The sequence below is a fragment of the Armigeres subalbatus genome, chromosome 2, assembly GCF_024139115.2.
Source record: "Armigeres subalbatus isolate Guangzhou_Male chromosome 2, GZ_Asu_2, whole genome shotgun sequence".
NCBI classification, from domain to species: domain Eukaryota; kingdom Metazoa; phylum Arthropoda; class Insecta; order Diptera; family Culicidae; genus Armigeres; species Armigeres subalbatus.
The window spans coordinates 129,691,306-129,707,642 of NC_085140.1; the positions used below are offsets into that span (position 1 = coordinate 129,691,306).

The window sequence follows — 16,337 nt, forward strand, 5'->3', positions numbered from 1 at the left end:
TAAAATATGTGAGCCATCACGTATGGATTGAGAAGTCCGAGGTCTGTTCGAAACTGTTCCATAAAATTCTTTATGCCATATGGCTCAAAAATTGGAACGTAAACGGGAGTAGAAATTTTTAGCGCTGGGATAGCGATTTCAGTGGCGATGGGAAACTATCCAACACTGTGGAGACCAACCAAGTGGAGATTTTTGCTGTTATGAAATGTGCTATACTGTGTTTCGGTTAACTAAAAGGCAGATGAGCTTGCGAAACAAGGTTCAAACACGCCGTTTATTGGCCCAGAACTTTTTTTTGGTATATTATACTGTACCATAAAAATGGAATTGAATTCTTGGGAAGCACAAAGGTTGATGACCAGCTGGTTGGTTGCGTTGCGTTGCGTTGCGTTGTAACGGAGTATTTCGTAGATTGCATACTGATAGTTGTCATGTATATTCTTTACCTTTCTTACCCCAATTGCTTATGGATTTCCATTTGGGATTCAATGGAAATCCAATTGGGGGTCCAAAATGATAAAACATGAAAGCTATCATTGCCGGCCACGCCCATCTTCTCCGTTACTAGGAAAGGAAGGAAATGATGATATGACATCTACTTAACGAGAGGCCAGCGACTCACCGACGCCCTCATAGATGTCAAGGAATTGGATGGTGGGTAGGGTATGTGGTTTAGGAGTATCATTATAAGCAAATGATAGAAAATTTGTGGAAATACGTTGGGAGTGACATTGCTAAGAAATGTATGTCACTCCATTATCCTTGCCGATGATTTTCCTCGGATGGGGCGAAGGTATTAGCCTTGCCCTGGCTAATAGCCTAGGTTTAAGCGCCTTTGTTCGCTCTCTGAAACGAAAAAAGAGCAAAAAGAAATTAAATTTCCCTTCCCCCCTGATATGATAATGATTTTGCACAACAAATGAATTCTAAGTGGATGAATAAATGATCAAATGGCTGCAAACAAGCCTCTATTGTCGTAGCAGAAGCAAACCCGCTTCAATACGACAGGCAGAAGCACATGTTTGTGATTCAAACGCGATCGACTGTTGTTCAATTTCGATACACATAGTTGGGTAGAGAGAAAAGATGTGAAGTATTGCTAAAGTAGGATTCGACTTGACTTGACTTGGGAATTGACTCATATGCCACCGTTATTAGCTGGTTATAGGACAGCTTTCTCGCAAGGGCAGCCGTTGTATAATTGGTAATACCACTCAAAACTGCCACGTCTGAGGACCAAAATCTCGACCTCCAGCGACCAGACTAAGCACACATTCGGCATCCCGGCCCCGAACGATCCAAACCCTCAATCAATGGTGGTTCCCTGCATGCACGCTCACTGAAAAGGCACGTCTCAGTTGGAAACAACTACAAAACCACCACCTTTATATGGCGCTCCATACAATATACTCCATATACCTCCAACCGAAACGCGCCCCCTGAGTAAAGATGCATACAAAAACCATCATCAACTGGAAACCTAAGTCATCCTAGGGTCGGACGTCCCCAATCCAATCGCTAGAAATCGACATCCCGGTCCCCAAACATGACCATCCTGTATGAAAAACAGCGAATGCCCCACATTAACTTCCAGGGGTGATATTGAACATTAAATAATGAATGTAATTCATCAAACTTACTTCATAACAAATTATTCAATTAAATAAATAATAAAGAATATCTCAAAGCAGTTTAAAATTTATCCTACTTAGTTGATGGTGAATAATTCAATTGGATCGATAAAGGAAATTTTTAGCTTAAAATTGAATCAATTTTCTGTAATATGAAAGAAAAAAAAAGAGAAAAAAAAAATTAGGCTCGATATTCTTCGTGAAACCTACAGACGAAAGCATATTATTCACTGTTTATGTTTAATATGCAAATGCTAATGATTATGTGTGCATAAACACTAGCAGATTAACATTAGAAATGAAAGGAAACTCTCACTCTCAAATCATGTTGAAATGTATTTGTTCAACCAGTTCCGCTGAAATAATATATATCAATATATTTAATAAATATATCAAGCTCTATGCGGAGACAAAGTGCATGTCGCAACCTCTTCATACAAAGGTGAAAAGCTGATGGTTGCATTTTATCACTTTAAAATGCAAATTTTACATTGCTCAACGAGATTACACGTTTTGTAGGGAGTGTTTTTCGCGTAAAAACATAGCTAAAAAATATTTAACTTTGCCATACTTTACCAAAATGAAATGTTATCCTCCAATCGGGTGACGATCTCTGCGTTAAATTGTATACGCTACTCAAAAACGACACTGACCTATCTTACCCCTTGACCGAGGGTAAAGCAAATAATATTTTTGTAACAAGAACATTTAATAAAAATAATGCAGAAACCCTTCAAAACAATAACTGTCATCATTGTTGTTGGTTAATTTGATCAATAAAAGAAGTGATAAAATATGTACAAAAAGACAGCTTGATGTTATCGTAGTGATGATAAGTTTGTAAAAACGCAATTACTTTTGCTTACCTTTTTCGTAATATGCAATTTTGCGTTCCATACATACCAGATCCAGTAGAATTATATCTGGAAACCAACCTACTAGCTATCTGCGAAAAGCACCACCCGTCGTCGACAGTTCCGAGAGAAAACGGCGACGGCGACTGGTTTTCGGGCTGCATTTGACACGTGTCGGAGTAATTTTGATGCCTTCGTTTCTTAAAAATAGTTTCAATCCTTTTCGTCCTACCTCCAAACGATTTCAATTTATCCAGCTCGACCGTTATTCTTGTCAGAGTTGTTCTCTTCAGATAAGCACTCGCCTTGATCTCCGATGCGCAAGCATTCAGTTTATTATCAGAAATCTTGAAACGTACAGCGAAGATCTGGAGAGTTTTTGTTTGGCTGCTGTAGATCGACAAACGATCGTCAATTTCAATGTGCCGGAAACTCCAAATAGGCCTATTAAAAAAAAAAATCACTTCCACGAGGAAAAAAAATGACGGACGGAAATTGTTCGTGTCCGTTCACACCGCGCGACTACTTCGATTTCCAAAGGTTGATGACCAGCTGGTTGATCGCCAAAAAGTGTGTTCAATCAAAGAGATTAATTATTCGTTTCATTAACCAGAAAACTCTTGGAGCTCAATAAGAGAGCTTTGCACTTTCACTGGCCTACACACTCAAAATGATATGTGTCGTTTCTGTCACATGGACCGTGAAACTCCGGAACATCTACCTTACAGTTGTTGTGCATTGTACAAAAGCAGATCTAAATTTCTGTACAGGAGCTTTATGCAACCAAGAGAAATTTTGACCTGGAAAGTGAGTGAGTTTTATTAATTCAATTTTTCTGGGCTGGGAAATAACGCGTCTTAGGTTGTTCACTTGACAAATTGTGATCAACCTATACTGCCTTTAATTGCGTATTATTCCCATATGGAAAAACATCAAATGGAAAAAAATGAGGAACAAACATCAAGCCTACTTGTCCCATCTTAAAAATGGCCGCATATGAGTCCCATTATCAAAGAAAAAATTCATTTTAGCACTCATTTGGGTGTCATAATGAAAACTCAACCTCATAACAGAAGCTGAATTAGCTTAGGTAAGTGCTCAAATAGTATATTCTCTGCGCTCCATAATAAATCAATAGTTTGATGGACATGACATCAACATTTTTCAAAGGCAAGTTCATCCATTGCTTCATGACTTGTTGAGCTATGCAATGTGGCACGATAAAATGGAATTTGATTGTTCTCTGCAGCAACACAATTTATTGGTAAGAGCGATCAATTAAACTGTACAGTTTTGGTACAGATGTATCATATAAAAGAACATTTTTTGTCATTGCAAAAAATAGCGTATGCAAGAACTCGATTTTTTCAGCACTCGTAGTAATTATCCGTACAACTGGTGCGAAAAAAATCATCTTTTTGCAACAAGTTTCACAAACTACAATTTTCGGTTCGTCAGTTCGCTGTTTTTGGAAGGATAGGTATTAAACTTATTTAATTTAGTACAGCTCTTCTGGTAGGTATTCCAAACCCTAGTTGTGCCTTGCAACAATACTTTCATGGTCATTTCTCATTTCTCAAAGATATTTAAAATTTAGCCGCGTACAAATAGCTCGTGCTATCAAAGCATTCACCATCACCAGCCAGAATCCATCAATTGGCTGTCAAACTTTAAAAAAATCAAAGTAGCCTTTTTTCTGGAGGTATATTTTTCTTATCCGACTGCTGCTCGAACAATTTATCAATGGTATGGTTGCTTGCAGCGTGGCCTTTGAGCGGCGTTGGTTTATTTTTCTTTCTTTCTGGTATGGACTGGTGGATTAATGCTGATAAGATATTCTGCCACGCCAAAACGTGGAAAACCTCAGTTTATGCCATCTTCCTCTCTATTACATTTACAATTTTATTAAGTGTTCAAATTGAAAAAACAAGTTTGATAGCTTTATATTATTATGAGGTTTTCGCATCGTTAATATACAGTTGTCCCATACGCAAAACTCCAAAGCCTTATTTTTATGCTAATGCTTATTTCATATTTCCTTATCAATACTATTTGTTCATAAACTGTGCAAAAATATCAAAAAACTAAATACTTATATATCAATGAAAAATGGAGCCCCGTTCAAAGGCCACGAGGCTGCGAGCAACCATGCCATTGATAAATTGTTCGAGCAGCTGGGTGAAAAAGCGTAGGCGGCAACCATCATCGGCTGTTGTCTCCGTGGAACAAACTTCGTTACGATTCCAAATCCAAAGTCGGCGAGAGTGCCCCTGAAACGACGACGTCAACTAGGTTGGGTGGTGGTTCGCCCACGCCCTGTACCCTTCGATGATAAGGCAACCAGCCTGCCTGACTGCCTGCCGGGCTGTCTTCGGCAGCACGAAAAAGACCAATCTCATGGTGGCACTATTATGTTGGTTTCCACGGCACCTAAGTGAGCAGGAGCGAGCCGAAATGATTAAGGGCTGTGCCGCACCGAACCGACAACGAGGTGTAATACGAGGACGGAGCTGACGGAGGTGCGGTGGCAAACAAGTCAATTACGTCATTATATGCATTGAACTAACCCACATTAATTTCCCTGCCATCGGCTTTTCTTGATCCGGTTTTGACACATGCTTTCTCTCCGGGCGAAAATGAATGACAAAGGGGATTTTCGTACATGTGCGATAATTGTATCAAGGTTGGGGAATGGTATTTGACGTTAGCGCTAGTAGTGGTGGAATTTACTTACGAAATCGGAATTTTATCCATTAGCATTGCATGGAAACCAAGAATTATACGCTGGGTTAGCGGATGAAGACGAAAAAAATGTCAATACTAAGATCCGACGCTCATAGAGATCTCATACAGTTTGGCATGTCATATAGAAATTCATATTATAGTTGCACAGATCAATAAATATAATTGGATACTCATGACTGTGTTGTCATGTTGCGGGGGTAGGGAAAGCTTTACATTATCACATTATGAAACTTTGATAAAGAACGTTTCATTGGTTTTACTGCAGTTCTGCAGTACTGCATTATTTAAAATATATCTTTGGCGACTTCAATAAAAGTGCCATAAAACCGCACTGTTGTTGACCTCGTCATAGAAAGGAATGTGCTTTTGTGATGGATTTGAATCAGGAGTTACTACTAAAAGAATTCCGTTACTTCAGCAGTAAACAACCTTGCCGTCTAGGAGCATTCCGAGAATGCTCTCCAGTAATGCGACGAATTAATTTCTGCCTTCTCTCGTTCCAGGGTCAATGTTCAGCCGGTACACTGCCTGTGGCCTGGATAGACGAAGGTCCTGGTCCACCACGGTGTCCACCGCCATGCTCGGCTAAGTCTAATAATAAAAATAGTAATAATAAGGCAACCCATATTGATAATACTAAATATAGCATGGAGAACCGGTTAAATGATAAACAACAGTGCCTTGACTATTTGGGCGACAATGAAGAGAGTCCAGCACAAATTTGTAAAAAATCGCCGTCAGATATTGCGACCAAGTTGAAAACGTTACGTTTAAGACATTGTTGTGAACGTACTGTTGGGAGCGCGCTGCACAACGACGCGCACGCCCGAGTGTTGAGCGGTGGTTCAGACTGTGTTAGGAAGCTGAGTGACCTGCTGGAGACGGACGCGCTGGCCGCCAGGATCACGTGCGAGTTCACCGAGGTGCTGGTGCGGTACGACTGCGGACAGCCGTACTCGATTATCCACCATTGCGAGGACTGCAAGGTAAGTCTGGATTAGAATTGTGAGAGTTTATGTCACGATAACGGCACGATAGCTTTGACTGAATTATTCTATTTAATGCGGGTTGTGTTCTTGACTTGTCAGTCTTATTATTGAATCGAAAAAACTACAATGTCTTCTACAATGGGACCTTCCTCAGGGATAAAGAATTAATCGCTTCTGTTCTTATACTTTTAGTCTGTCATGTTGTCTGCATCAGTCGTAAATTTGGTAATCAGTATTATACACACACATAAAATATATTATGCTTTAAAATGTATTTTCATGCACATATTTGTAGCATGTAAATGAACGCAATATTCAATCAACTTTTAAATCGAAATAAATTTAAACTGTTCTGCTTGTAAAACTCAGTCAAAATCATTTGAATAATGAATGTTAATTTGTTTATTTAAATAAGCTGCAAATTTACACGTTGTTGACCCAACTACTTCCTGTGTAGTCTGTTTTACAAAATTTGTTAAAGTGAACAGGCTAGAGACTGTAATACTGATTCTCAAATGTATGACCGATACAGACAACACTACAAGCTTAATTTATTTTTTCTAAATATCTCATCAATTTCATGATTTTTCAGCAAACACATAATGCCTGAATGGTTGTATACTTTTGTCTAAATATACAATTTGGGGCAATAAAGTGGAATATTCTCAAAATTTCACATTTCATTTGACGTGATGCCATTTAACCACAGATAAACAGACGCAACAATCACAAAAACAGTTTAGTATGACAATGTAATCAGATTTTATTAAAACTTTGTTAAGGTGATTATACAACAAGGCCAATGTTTTTACAAGAGTACTAGTAGAGTGAACCATTACGCACAAAGTGTCGATACAATTTTATAGTCATTTGCTTACTTCTGTTCGACAATTGACTTATGTTTCAGCACTGTATTGAAAGTTATTTGTCTGATATGAGAAACTGAAATTGAGATTGAAAATAACAGTGGTGAATTTCGATTTCGGTCAGTTATCCCCGGAAAAAAGGCCATTTACAAATTTAAGCCAAAACAGGTTGTGTGACACGTCTAACTCCATGATTTCACAAAGCAATGATGAGGATGATATTTCAGGGTCCCTGGGCCATTCGTCATTCGGGTTCAATCCGCAGGACCTCCCGAATGTCTATTTCCTAAATTGAATCAGGATAGGTCGTGTGGCACCTCAAACTACATGATTTCACAAACCAATTCTGGAAATTATATTTAAGGTCTCATAGACAACTTGGGCTCAATCCGGTCACATCGGCCACATTTCGAAGCATTTGTGGAATGGCCATTTTCTAAATTGAGTCAAGGTACGACGTGTGACACTTCAAACTTCATTATTCCACAATACAACGATGGGATTTATGTTTTCAGCGTTCCTGGGCCACTAGGGTTCAATCTGTAGTACCTATCATACCCACATTTGTTGGAGAATATCCTCAGTTATGGCCTTGAGGGATATATGATACGATTTGTGATGAATTGGATTTGCTAAACGAAAACTTGTTTTTGAGTGGCATTTAGTGAATTTTAGTAAAACCCCGAACAGTTCTTCTATGCACATATACCATATACATTATACGTATTTAGTTTTCTACTAAAAACCTTTCAGACTTTAAACTAAAAATTTCTATTTTAGGTATACTTAGGTGTACTGGCGTCCATATACAGATGTGCTCGACTTGCGGTTAGTGGCAGTATAATAGCATTCAAATCTATCGCGCATCTGCTAGAACACTTCTATTTATTCCTCTTCTTTTCGACCGGATTATAAACAGATTCTCGTTAAAAATGACGTAAGAACCATGAGGTGTGGCGAACTTTAATGTGCCTACCGTTTTGTTTCAAATCTTGAACAAACTCGAATATTCGTTATATACCAATCGACTCAGCTCGACGAATTCAGGTGATATCTGTTTGTGTGTATGTATGTATGTGTGTGTATGTGTGTATGTGTACAAAATTTTGTAGACACACTTTTTGGAACTTAGCATTGGCCGAATTACTCGCAACAGGTTCCATTCGACTGACAATCCTGCCCCATTGTTTGCTATTGAAAATTGGCTAAATTGGACTATGAGATCAGAAGTTAGGGCCAAAATACTATTTTTTATGCGCAAAACACGTTAAAAACACTCACTCATATTTTTTAGTTTTTTTTGCACGAGAAAGGCACCAACATCGCTAGGTGGATTAATCGGGGTTTTTTCACTTGGCATCAGTAGAGACTTTAAATCCAAATATTATTTATACTGCATAACATTCATCATATTTTGTAAATGAATTAGGTACGAACAATAAAAAGTAAATAAATGATCTTAACTTGGCAAAAATTTTTTTTTATTTTTTCGCTGAATTAGTTTTTGAAAAATTATTGTTAAAACGGAGTTTACTCAAATTTACTGAGAGCGCATCAGTTATATCAATGTTTTGCGCTATATGACACAAAACATATGATTCGGGCCCAAAAAAATATGCACCATACATCAACTCTGCTTCAATTATTTTTATCGATGATTAGTTTTTTTTTTAGGCATATTTGATTATGGCATTTTATGGTTTCATATAAAATAAATTGTAATTGGTTTTGTTGAGACTGGACGTGTTTCATTATTTCATGTGATTATTTGAATAAAGCTAGATCCAGAGAATTCCACAGTTATCGAGATTAAGTAGCTTATAGAAAAGGTGCTGATTACATAGTTGGAAGAGTACCATGATGGCATCAAAATGGAACGGTTCAATCCCACACTTCCCCTACCCCTCTCCAAACGAATGCATTCAATAGAATCGAAGAAAAGTTTAATATTCAAATTACTAACCTGTGCATCGCTTATTGAATTATGTACTCCCCGTGATAATGAACATATTTTCAAGGAGTCCTACGTACTTCAGCTCGCATTATTGCATAAATCAGCACTTTCACGCCAATTTAATAACCCTTCGCGATATGGCGCATTCATCACTGCACTTCACTTCCTCTCAAAGGGCTTTTAAAAAACAAATTTTCACACACTTATCCGCATAGGAGTAGCCAGAACTACTGATCGGATCACTTCTTGTAATCAGCCACTTGTTTGATGCAAAAATTCATTATAAACTGCTATTTTTGCCCGAAGAAACCATTGGAAAAAAACTGATCGCGGAGTGAATGTAAACACCTGCACCGGTAGAAGCAAACGAATAATTAGGATGGTTCGAAAAATTGATTTTGCTCCGTTACACTCTGTCGATTATGTTTCATGTTTTAGGTGTTGTCCGATGGTTTGTGTTGGTTTGAATATGGGCTTACCCAGCCCCCTGAAACGGCTGTCATCTGCATACAATATGATTGAAGCCGAAAACTTGGTGCTAAACTTGGTGCTAGCTGTCAAGCTGCGGCTTTAAGCACGGAACACAGTGACCCATGCGACAATATCGCTCGAGGAGAGATTTAATTCGAATAAAAAATAAAGAAACAGTTTTTTTTAAGCGCACCATCTAAAATATGTTTCATAAATGTATTGCAATAATCTCTATAGCTGATTCGTTGATTTCAGATACACATGTTTCATTCTAGCGCAAAAGTTATCTGGACTGTATTTGTCACAATAACAAATTCCAAATTATTAATAATAACAAATTTGTCAAGTCTGCCTGATATCCATGTCGATATCTTAACGGTTTGATAGATGTCTGAAAGAATTTGGCAAATGTTTGGCATTGTGATAAAGAGTGGGCCTTTAATTTATAATGCATCGTTCTGTTAAAAAACCAAATTTTTGCAAGTAGAAAAAATAAGACTGTATACCAACTGATTGATCAGCAGTGATTTATTTTTCCTCCAAATTTAAAAACACTATTCTCGTTGGAATCTGAAGCAAAATAAAAAAAAACGCTGGTATCTCCAGCAGTTTTCTGTTCATGTTTGAATTTTATTTAAATAAATAAAATAATTATTTATTTTGCTGCTCAGAAATGCGGCGTAATTGCAAAGTGCATTGATCAAAATTCCGTTGTTTAAATAACGCGTTTAATCGCCAAAACATACAAAATTTGAATCTCGTGATTCAATCTGCAGAAAATAGAACAAAGCAGTGCAACAGTTTTGAGCTTTTAAATCTGAACTTAAATTAATCTGAGGGAGAATGCATGTTTCAGATTCATATTTAAATTAAATGTAGCAGAACAATTTGAATCACTACTAATCTGATTTTATTCTTAGGTTAGTTAGGATTCTTAAGATTTACTCATAATCGACAAAAGTTCACGTTCATAATCGACATTTGCGACATGAGCAGTATGGTTAGGTTTCGCTCAGCTATAAGAACTTTTTTCCGGTGCATGATCAAATTTTCATGCACAAATGTCATTGTCTTCAACGACGAAACGAAAAGTTTCAATGCAATAAGCAATAGATTAATTTAAGGTTAAAAGACTATTATTCTTCCATTTACTTCCACTATTAACTTTTTTATGTATCAACAAGCAGAATTAATCAGATTAATTTATCTTAGTTTCGACGTCCACATTATAGTGAGTTCAAGTTTGTAACCAAAGAGCTAATGCGTCAAGATCAAATAGATGAATTGAGTTCGTCAACTCTGAAAAGTAGGTGTGCTGTCTCATATCTCATAGAGGCAGTTCAATAATTATCGAATAACCCTGCTTGCAGAGCAAGATTACTTTTGATAGATTTACGTTTCAATGGTTTTGGAAGGTGCACCAGCTTTTTTAAGACTGGGTATTTTTTAAATCTTCGAACTGGCGCTTTCAAGTTTAGGGTATGCAACATTTTTGAACCCCTAGAGGAAGTGCTACCTAATATCCGCTTATATCTTTCAAATGAGACGTGTGATACAAGCTAAAATCACATAATTTCATAGATGAAAGTCTTATTTATGAAAAGGAAGTTTGCAATGGGCATCGGATGTTTATAAATCGCTGAGATTTTAAACTATCTGAAATAAAAATATTCTTTGTTTTGGAAAGTGCAACATATTTTGGACCCCCAAATGTACACATTTTGGACACCCCCCTTTTAGTCTCTTCAAAAATGAATTTTCAATTTGCACAGGTCATTTGAGCTAAAGCGAGAAGATTGCAGCGATTCAAATTTGCAATTTCAACATGAACTGATTGTGTTCGTTCTGAGATATTCATTGATGTTTGCTTTGAAGCGTAATGCATTGTAACGCTTGCCTTCTTGAAAAAAATGATTTCTTGAAAAATTTCGCACAGGAAACTAGTCAAACACATTCGCAGCAATCTTATTTCGTAAAGACCATGCGGGATTCAGCAGCGGCATTGAATTTAGTTCAGATATCAATAAAATGTTAACAGGAGGGTTCAAAATATGTAGGGGTCCAAATCAAGTTGGTTACCCTAATTTTTCGGTAAATGAGACGGACCTTAATGTTTGTTTTCATTCGGATTCTGACAAACTTATTCCTCGAAGGACCTTAGCCGGCCCTGTAAACATACTGTGAAACAATATTAAATTTCCGGTTCTGGCATCCCTAAATTGTCAAAATCGGATGATAATTGACAGAGTTACAATATATTTATTAAATTTCTCTCAAAATTTGCTTAACCCAGTTCATGTGGTCATCTACAGCATCTTACGAGCTCTAATGGCAGCTTATTTAAGCTCTTTCAGTGGAATGTCTAGAAGTAATTTGATTTAAAATGGAAAGCAGAACGGGGTTGGAATTTGAAATCGAAAAATTGCGTTTATTATGCAGTACAAGGAAAGTCCAGCCCCGTACTGCTAACCGTTTTTATTTAAATTGCTACTAAAATTTTTGAAAAGAGTTTTAAAAAACTTCCCGTATGTTTCCTCGTGCAATTTTTTTTAAATATTATCTATGGACTTCTTTTTCTTCATGCAACCTTTATTCGCCAATAATGATAAATTCATGAGGATGGATGATCACTGCGATGACAAACGACACAAGACAATCGTCAAATAGATTGCACCTTACCAGAACATGTTAAATTGTGGCGGCTATCGAAATTAATTTATTGTTTTTTTCGGTGATAATTTCTGCTGATTTTGTTGATAATTATATTGTGGCAGCTATTACCGCAAGTAAAATGCTGAATTAATGACGAAAACAGAACAATCTAACTAAAGTTATTGAAATTTAAATTCTCGCGATCGAAAATCATTTTGCGATACATAATTAAATACCCGCGCGAAATGTACGGTACAATATGAACGGAGCTTTAAACTTCAAGAACAGCACTAGCGCCACACCAACAAACGGTGGCTTCAAGAACTAGTGCTTGTTTCACGGGGTTGGGCTTACCGTGCACGGGTCGTTTCAAGTTTGTATGAGAGTTGGTATGGAGAGGCTGAATTTCACATTACACCCAGGTTTTCTTTACACGGTTTGGTTTTAGTCGTTTAAGACCTTCAGCGTCAACGAAACAATGAGTTAACCCCACGAAAAAATTCACAAAAAATCAAAGAAAATTGGGGGGGGGGGTTATTTAAAAAGCTGTGAAAGATCAGCTTAACCGAGAAATTTATGAATTCCAACCGCGTAAAAAAAAACCTGGGTGTATACTGATTGTGGCGCTTCTCCATTGGGCGCTGGCGAAAGGGGAGACCATATGACTGGATGAAATACCTAAGAGCATTCACTCAACAGACAATGCACATTGAATGGTCGTTCCAATAGTTGGTAGTCGATTTTTATCGAGTTTACGAATCTTTAGTTATGATAACCATCCGACTAGCACACTTGTTTCAAACATATCACAGTAACTTATATTTGAGAAGATTCAGTCACAATTAAGCTACTGAGACCAGATTCACTTAAATGGTGCTGTTTGGGTAAACTTCCCAGAAGGCAACAGTGAAACGTGTAATTCGACAAAGTAGCCTGAATTTTTCAGTGATATCTTTCGCACCTGGAGCAAACATGTTGCAATTTGAGAAGGCAATTACGCAAAAACTACGACAATCTAATTGTGGGAACGATTGGTAAAAAGCAACATTCATCAATAACATATTGTTAATAGTGGAAGGGTGGTTCAGCTGAAGTGGCTTCTAGATGCTTCATACAAAAAGTATAACGTAGGGGGGGGAGTGGGGTATAAAATGCAATATTTTTGGGAAATGTAATTAACGGATCTTTCATATGGAGCAGTTTTCATTCCATGAAGACTCTGGAATGTGGCTTTTAGCTATGTAGCGCTTGGGGGAACGCACTGTAGTAAGCGTAATGAAAGGTTTAGTTCCCCATACTAGTTTTTATACAAACTTGAAACTGCTTGTGCTCTAGGATAGGATGTGACAATTGAATTGAGACTGCTTTGTTGTTTCCTCAGTCGGTTGCTTCGACGAGGTGGTGGCCAGTAGACTGGCCCAGGATACAAAAAGTCGTCCGATTCTACGGGGCACCTCCCAGGATTTTGCCTTTGGGTAAGAAAATCATTCTCTGAAAATTTCAGCCTGATCGGTTATTGCATAAGCTGGCGCAATTGATTTGAAGTTAATATGGGGGTTTCAGCCAAAATATATGGGAGAATACACCTCTGTTACTATTTCGTACAGGAAATTGGATGGAAAAGCCCGATTGAGCCCAGATTTGCAGGAAATGAAGTTAACATGCCCATGAACAATTCGACATAAAATTCTACTATTACTAATTAAACTTTAAATCAGTTTTTGGCTGATTTGTTTGGAGTTTGGTTGAGCACTTTGAAATTCATTTTGCCTTGAAAACATACGCATGCAATCAAAGGTGCCTGCGACGCGTGATTTCGCGCGCACTGAAACATAAGTAGCAGCACGCGCGCCACAACTCATATCGCAGCAGAAATGAAACAGAAATCATTTCAAAATTTCATCGGGAATTCATTCTTCTTCGGGATGTCATTTTGATTTCTTTGTAGGTTCAGCTACACATTGCTTTAAATCTTTACCATGCAAGGATGTACAGTAGACTGGCCCAGGAAACAAAAAGTTGTCTAATTCCACTCGATCAAAAAACCCAAAAATTCACAAATCAGCTCCTAATAAATCAGCCGAAAATTATATAAAAGTTCATTTAATCATCATACAATGTTCTGTGAAATTGTTCTGTAGCATTCCAACTGCCGTTTTTGCAATTCTGAGGTCAATCGAGCAATCAGAACCAATTTCCAGATCGAATGAGTGACGGAGGTGTATTTTCCTATACATTTTGGCTGAAATCCCCATACAAACTTCAAATCAAATGCGCCAGCTTATGCAACAAGCGATTGAGCTGAAATTTTCAGAGATTGATTTCCTCACCCAAAGACACAATTCTGGGGGGTGCCCCTTGGAATTCGACAACATTTTTTTCTCCCCATAGTAATCTGGGCCAGTCTAATGTACAGGAAATGATTTAGAAAGTTTAAGGAATTTGCACATCAGAAAATCTTTAAAATTTTGATTTAATTGTTTAAGGAATTCCTGGAAATGCTTCAAAAGTACAACCTTTACAAGAACTTGTTAACTCTATTTTTCCACTTGTAAAATCATCGGAATTTCCTCGGGAAATTCATTATTTGTGATTCAGATGAACTTTTTTCGATTTTCTACTGGAAAATCTTAAGAATTTCCATCGGAAATATTTTGGCATATTCCGAATAATTTCTTTTGGAAATTAAAAAAAACTGCTGAAAATTTCTGAGAATTTCTTTTAGGAAACGAAAAACAATTCCATTGGAAATTTAGGAGAATTTCCTTTGAAGATTCATTAAAGTTGCCCAGGATTTTGGAAAAAATCTTTAGAGATTCTGTAAAAAAGTAAGCTGGATTTTTTATACTTGAAATTCTTCGGAATTTGATGTTTATTGGAATTTTCATCGTAAATATGCATTTCGGATCCTTCTACGGATTCTTCTAGTTCTTCAAAATTTCTACCGAATATTTTTCGGAACTCTTCCACAGAATTTCGGAAAAAAATGTCGTTGAAATTATAAAGATTTTGCGGGGAGACTCCACTTTCCCAAGGGAACAAGGCCCTCCTGGCAGTACCCGGAGGGTGGCCAATTCGATCGAAAATCGCCGAAATGTACTTCAGTATACTTGTTTTGCAAAATCATGAAGTTTGACATACCGCAAGATGGGTTCCAAGATTGAACTGATATTGGCCACTTCCCCAAGGGAACCAGGCCCTGGAAGCACCCGGAGGGTGGCCAATTCGATCGAAAGTCGCCGAAATGTACTCCAGTGTACTTGTTTTGCAAAATCATGAAGTTTGACATGTCGCAAGATGGGTTCCAAGATTGAACAGATATTGGCCACTTCCCCAAGGGAACCAGGCCCTGGAAGCACCCGGAGGGTGGCCAATTCGATCGAAAATCGCCGAAATGTACTCCAGTGTACTTGTTTTGCAAAATCATGAAGTTTGACATGCCGCAAGATGGGTTCCAAGATTGAACGGATATTGGCCACTTCCCCAAGGGAACCAGGCCCTGGAAGCACCCGGAGGGTGGCCAATTCGATCGAAAGTCGCCGAAGTGTACTCCAGTGTACTTGTTTTGCAAAATCACGAAGTTTGACATGTCGCAAGATGGGTTCCAAGATTGAACAGATATTGGCCACTTCCCCAAGGGAACCAGGCCCTGGAAGTACCCGGAGGGTGGCCAATTCGATCGAAAATCGCCGAAATTTACTCCATTGTACTTGTTTTGCAAAATCATGAAGTTTGACATGCCGCAAGATGGGTTCCAAGATTAAACGGATATTGGCCACTTTCCCAAGAGAACCAGGCCCTGGAAGCACCCGGAGGGTGGTCAATTCGATCGAAAGTCGCCGAAGTGTACTCCAGTGTACTTGTTTTGCAAAATCATGAAGTTTGATATGTCGCAAGATGGGTTCCAAGATTGGACGGATATTGGCCACTTCCCCAAGGGAACCAGGCCCTGGAAGCACCCGGTGGGTGGCCAATTCGATCGAAAGTCGTTGAAATGTACTCCAGTGTACTTGTTTTGCAAAATCATGAAGTTTGACATGTCGCACGATGGATTTCGAAGCCGATCTGCCAGTGACCATTTTTTCCGGGAGGGAGGTAACCTCAGTACTCCCCGGGAGACAAGGTACCCAAAATTATCTTGAGTCAACAGCAAGTTGCACAATGACTATGATGTA

The 16,337-nt window shown here is 38.1% G+C and overlaps 1 protein-coding gene across 2 annotated transcripts in view; it reads left to right on the forward strand.

The window, feature by feature from the left end:
* Positions 1 to 16,337, forward strand: part of LOC134210844 (uncharacterized) — a 202,648-nt gene that overhangs the window by 64,814 nt on the left and 121,497 nt on the right. For both annotated transcript variants that reach the window (XM_062687194.1, XM_062687195.1), the window contains one exon: positions 5,734 to 6,216. In XM_062687194.1, coding sequence (XP_062543178.1) covers positions 5,734 to 6,216 — 483 coding nt within the window. The remainder of the gene's footprint in view (positions 1 to 5,733; positions 6,217 to 16,337) is intronic.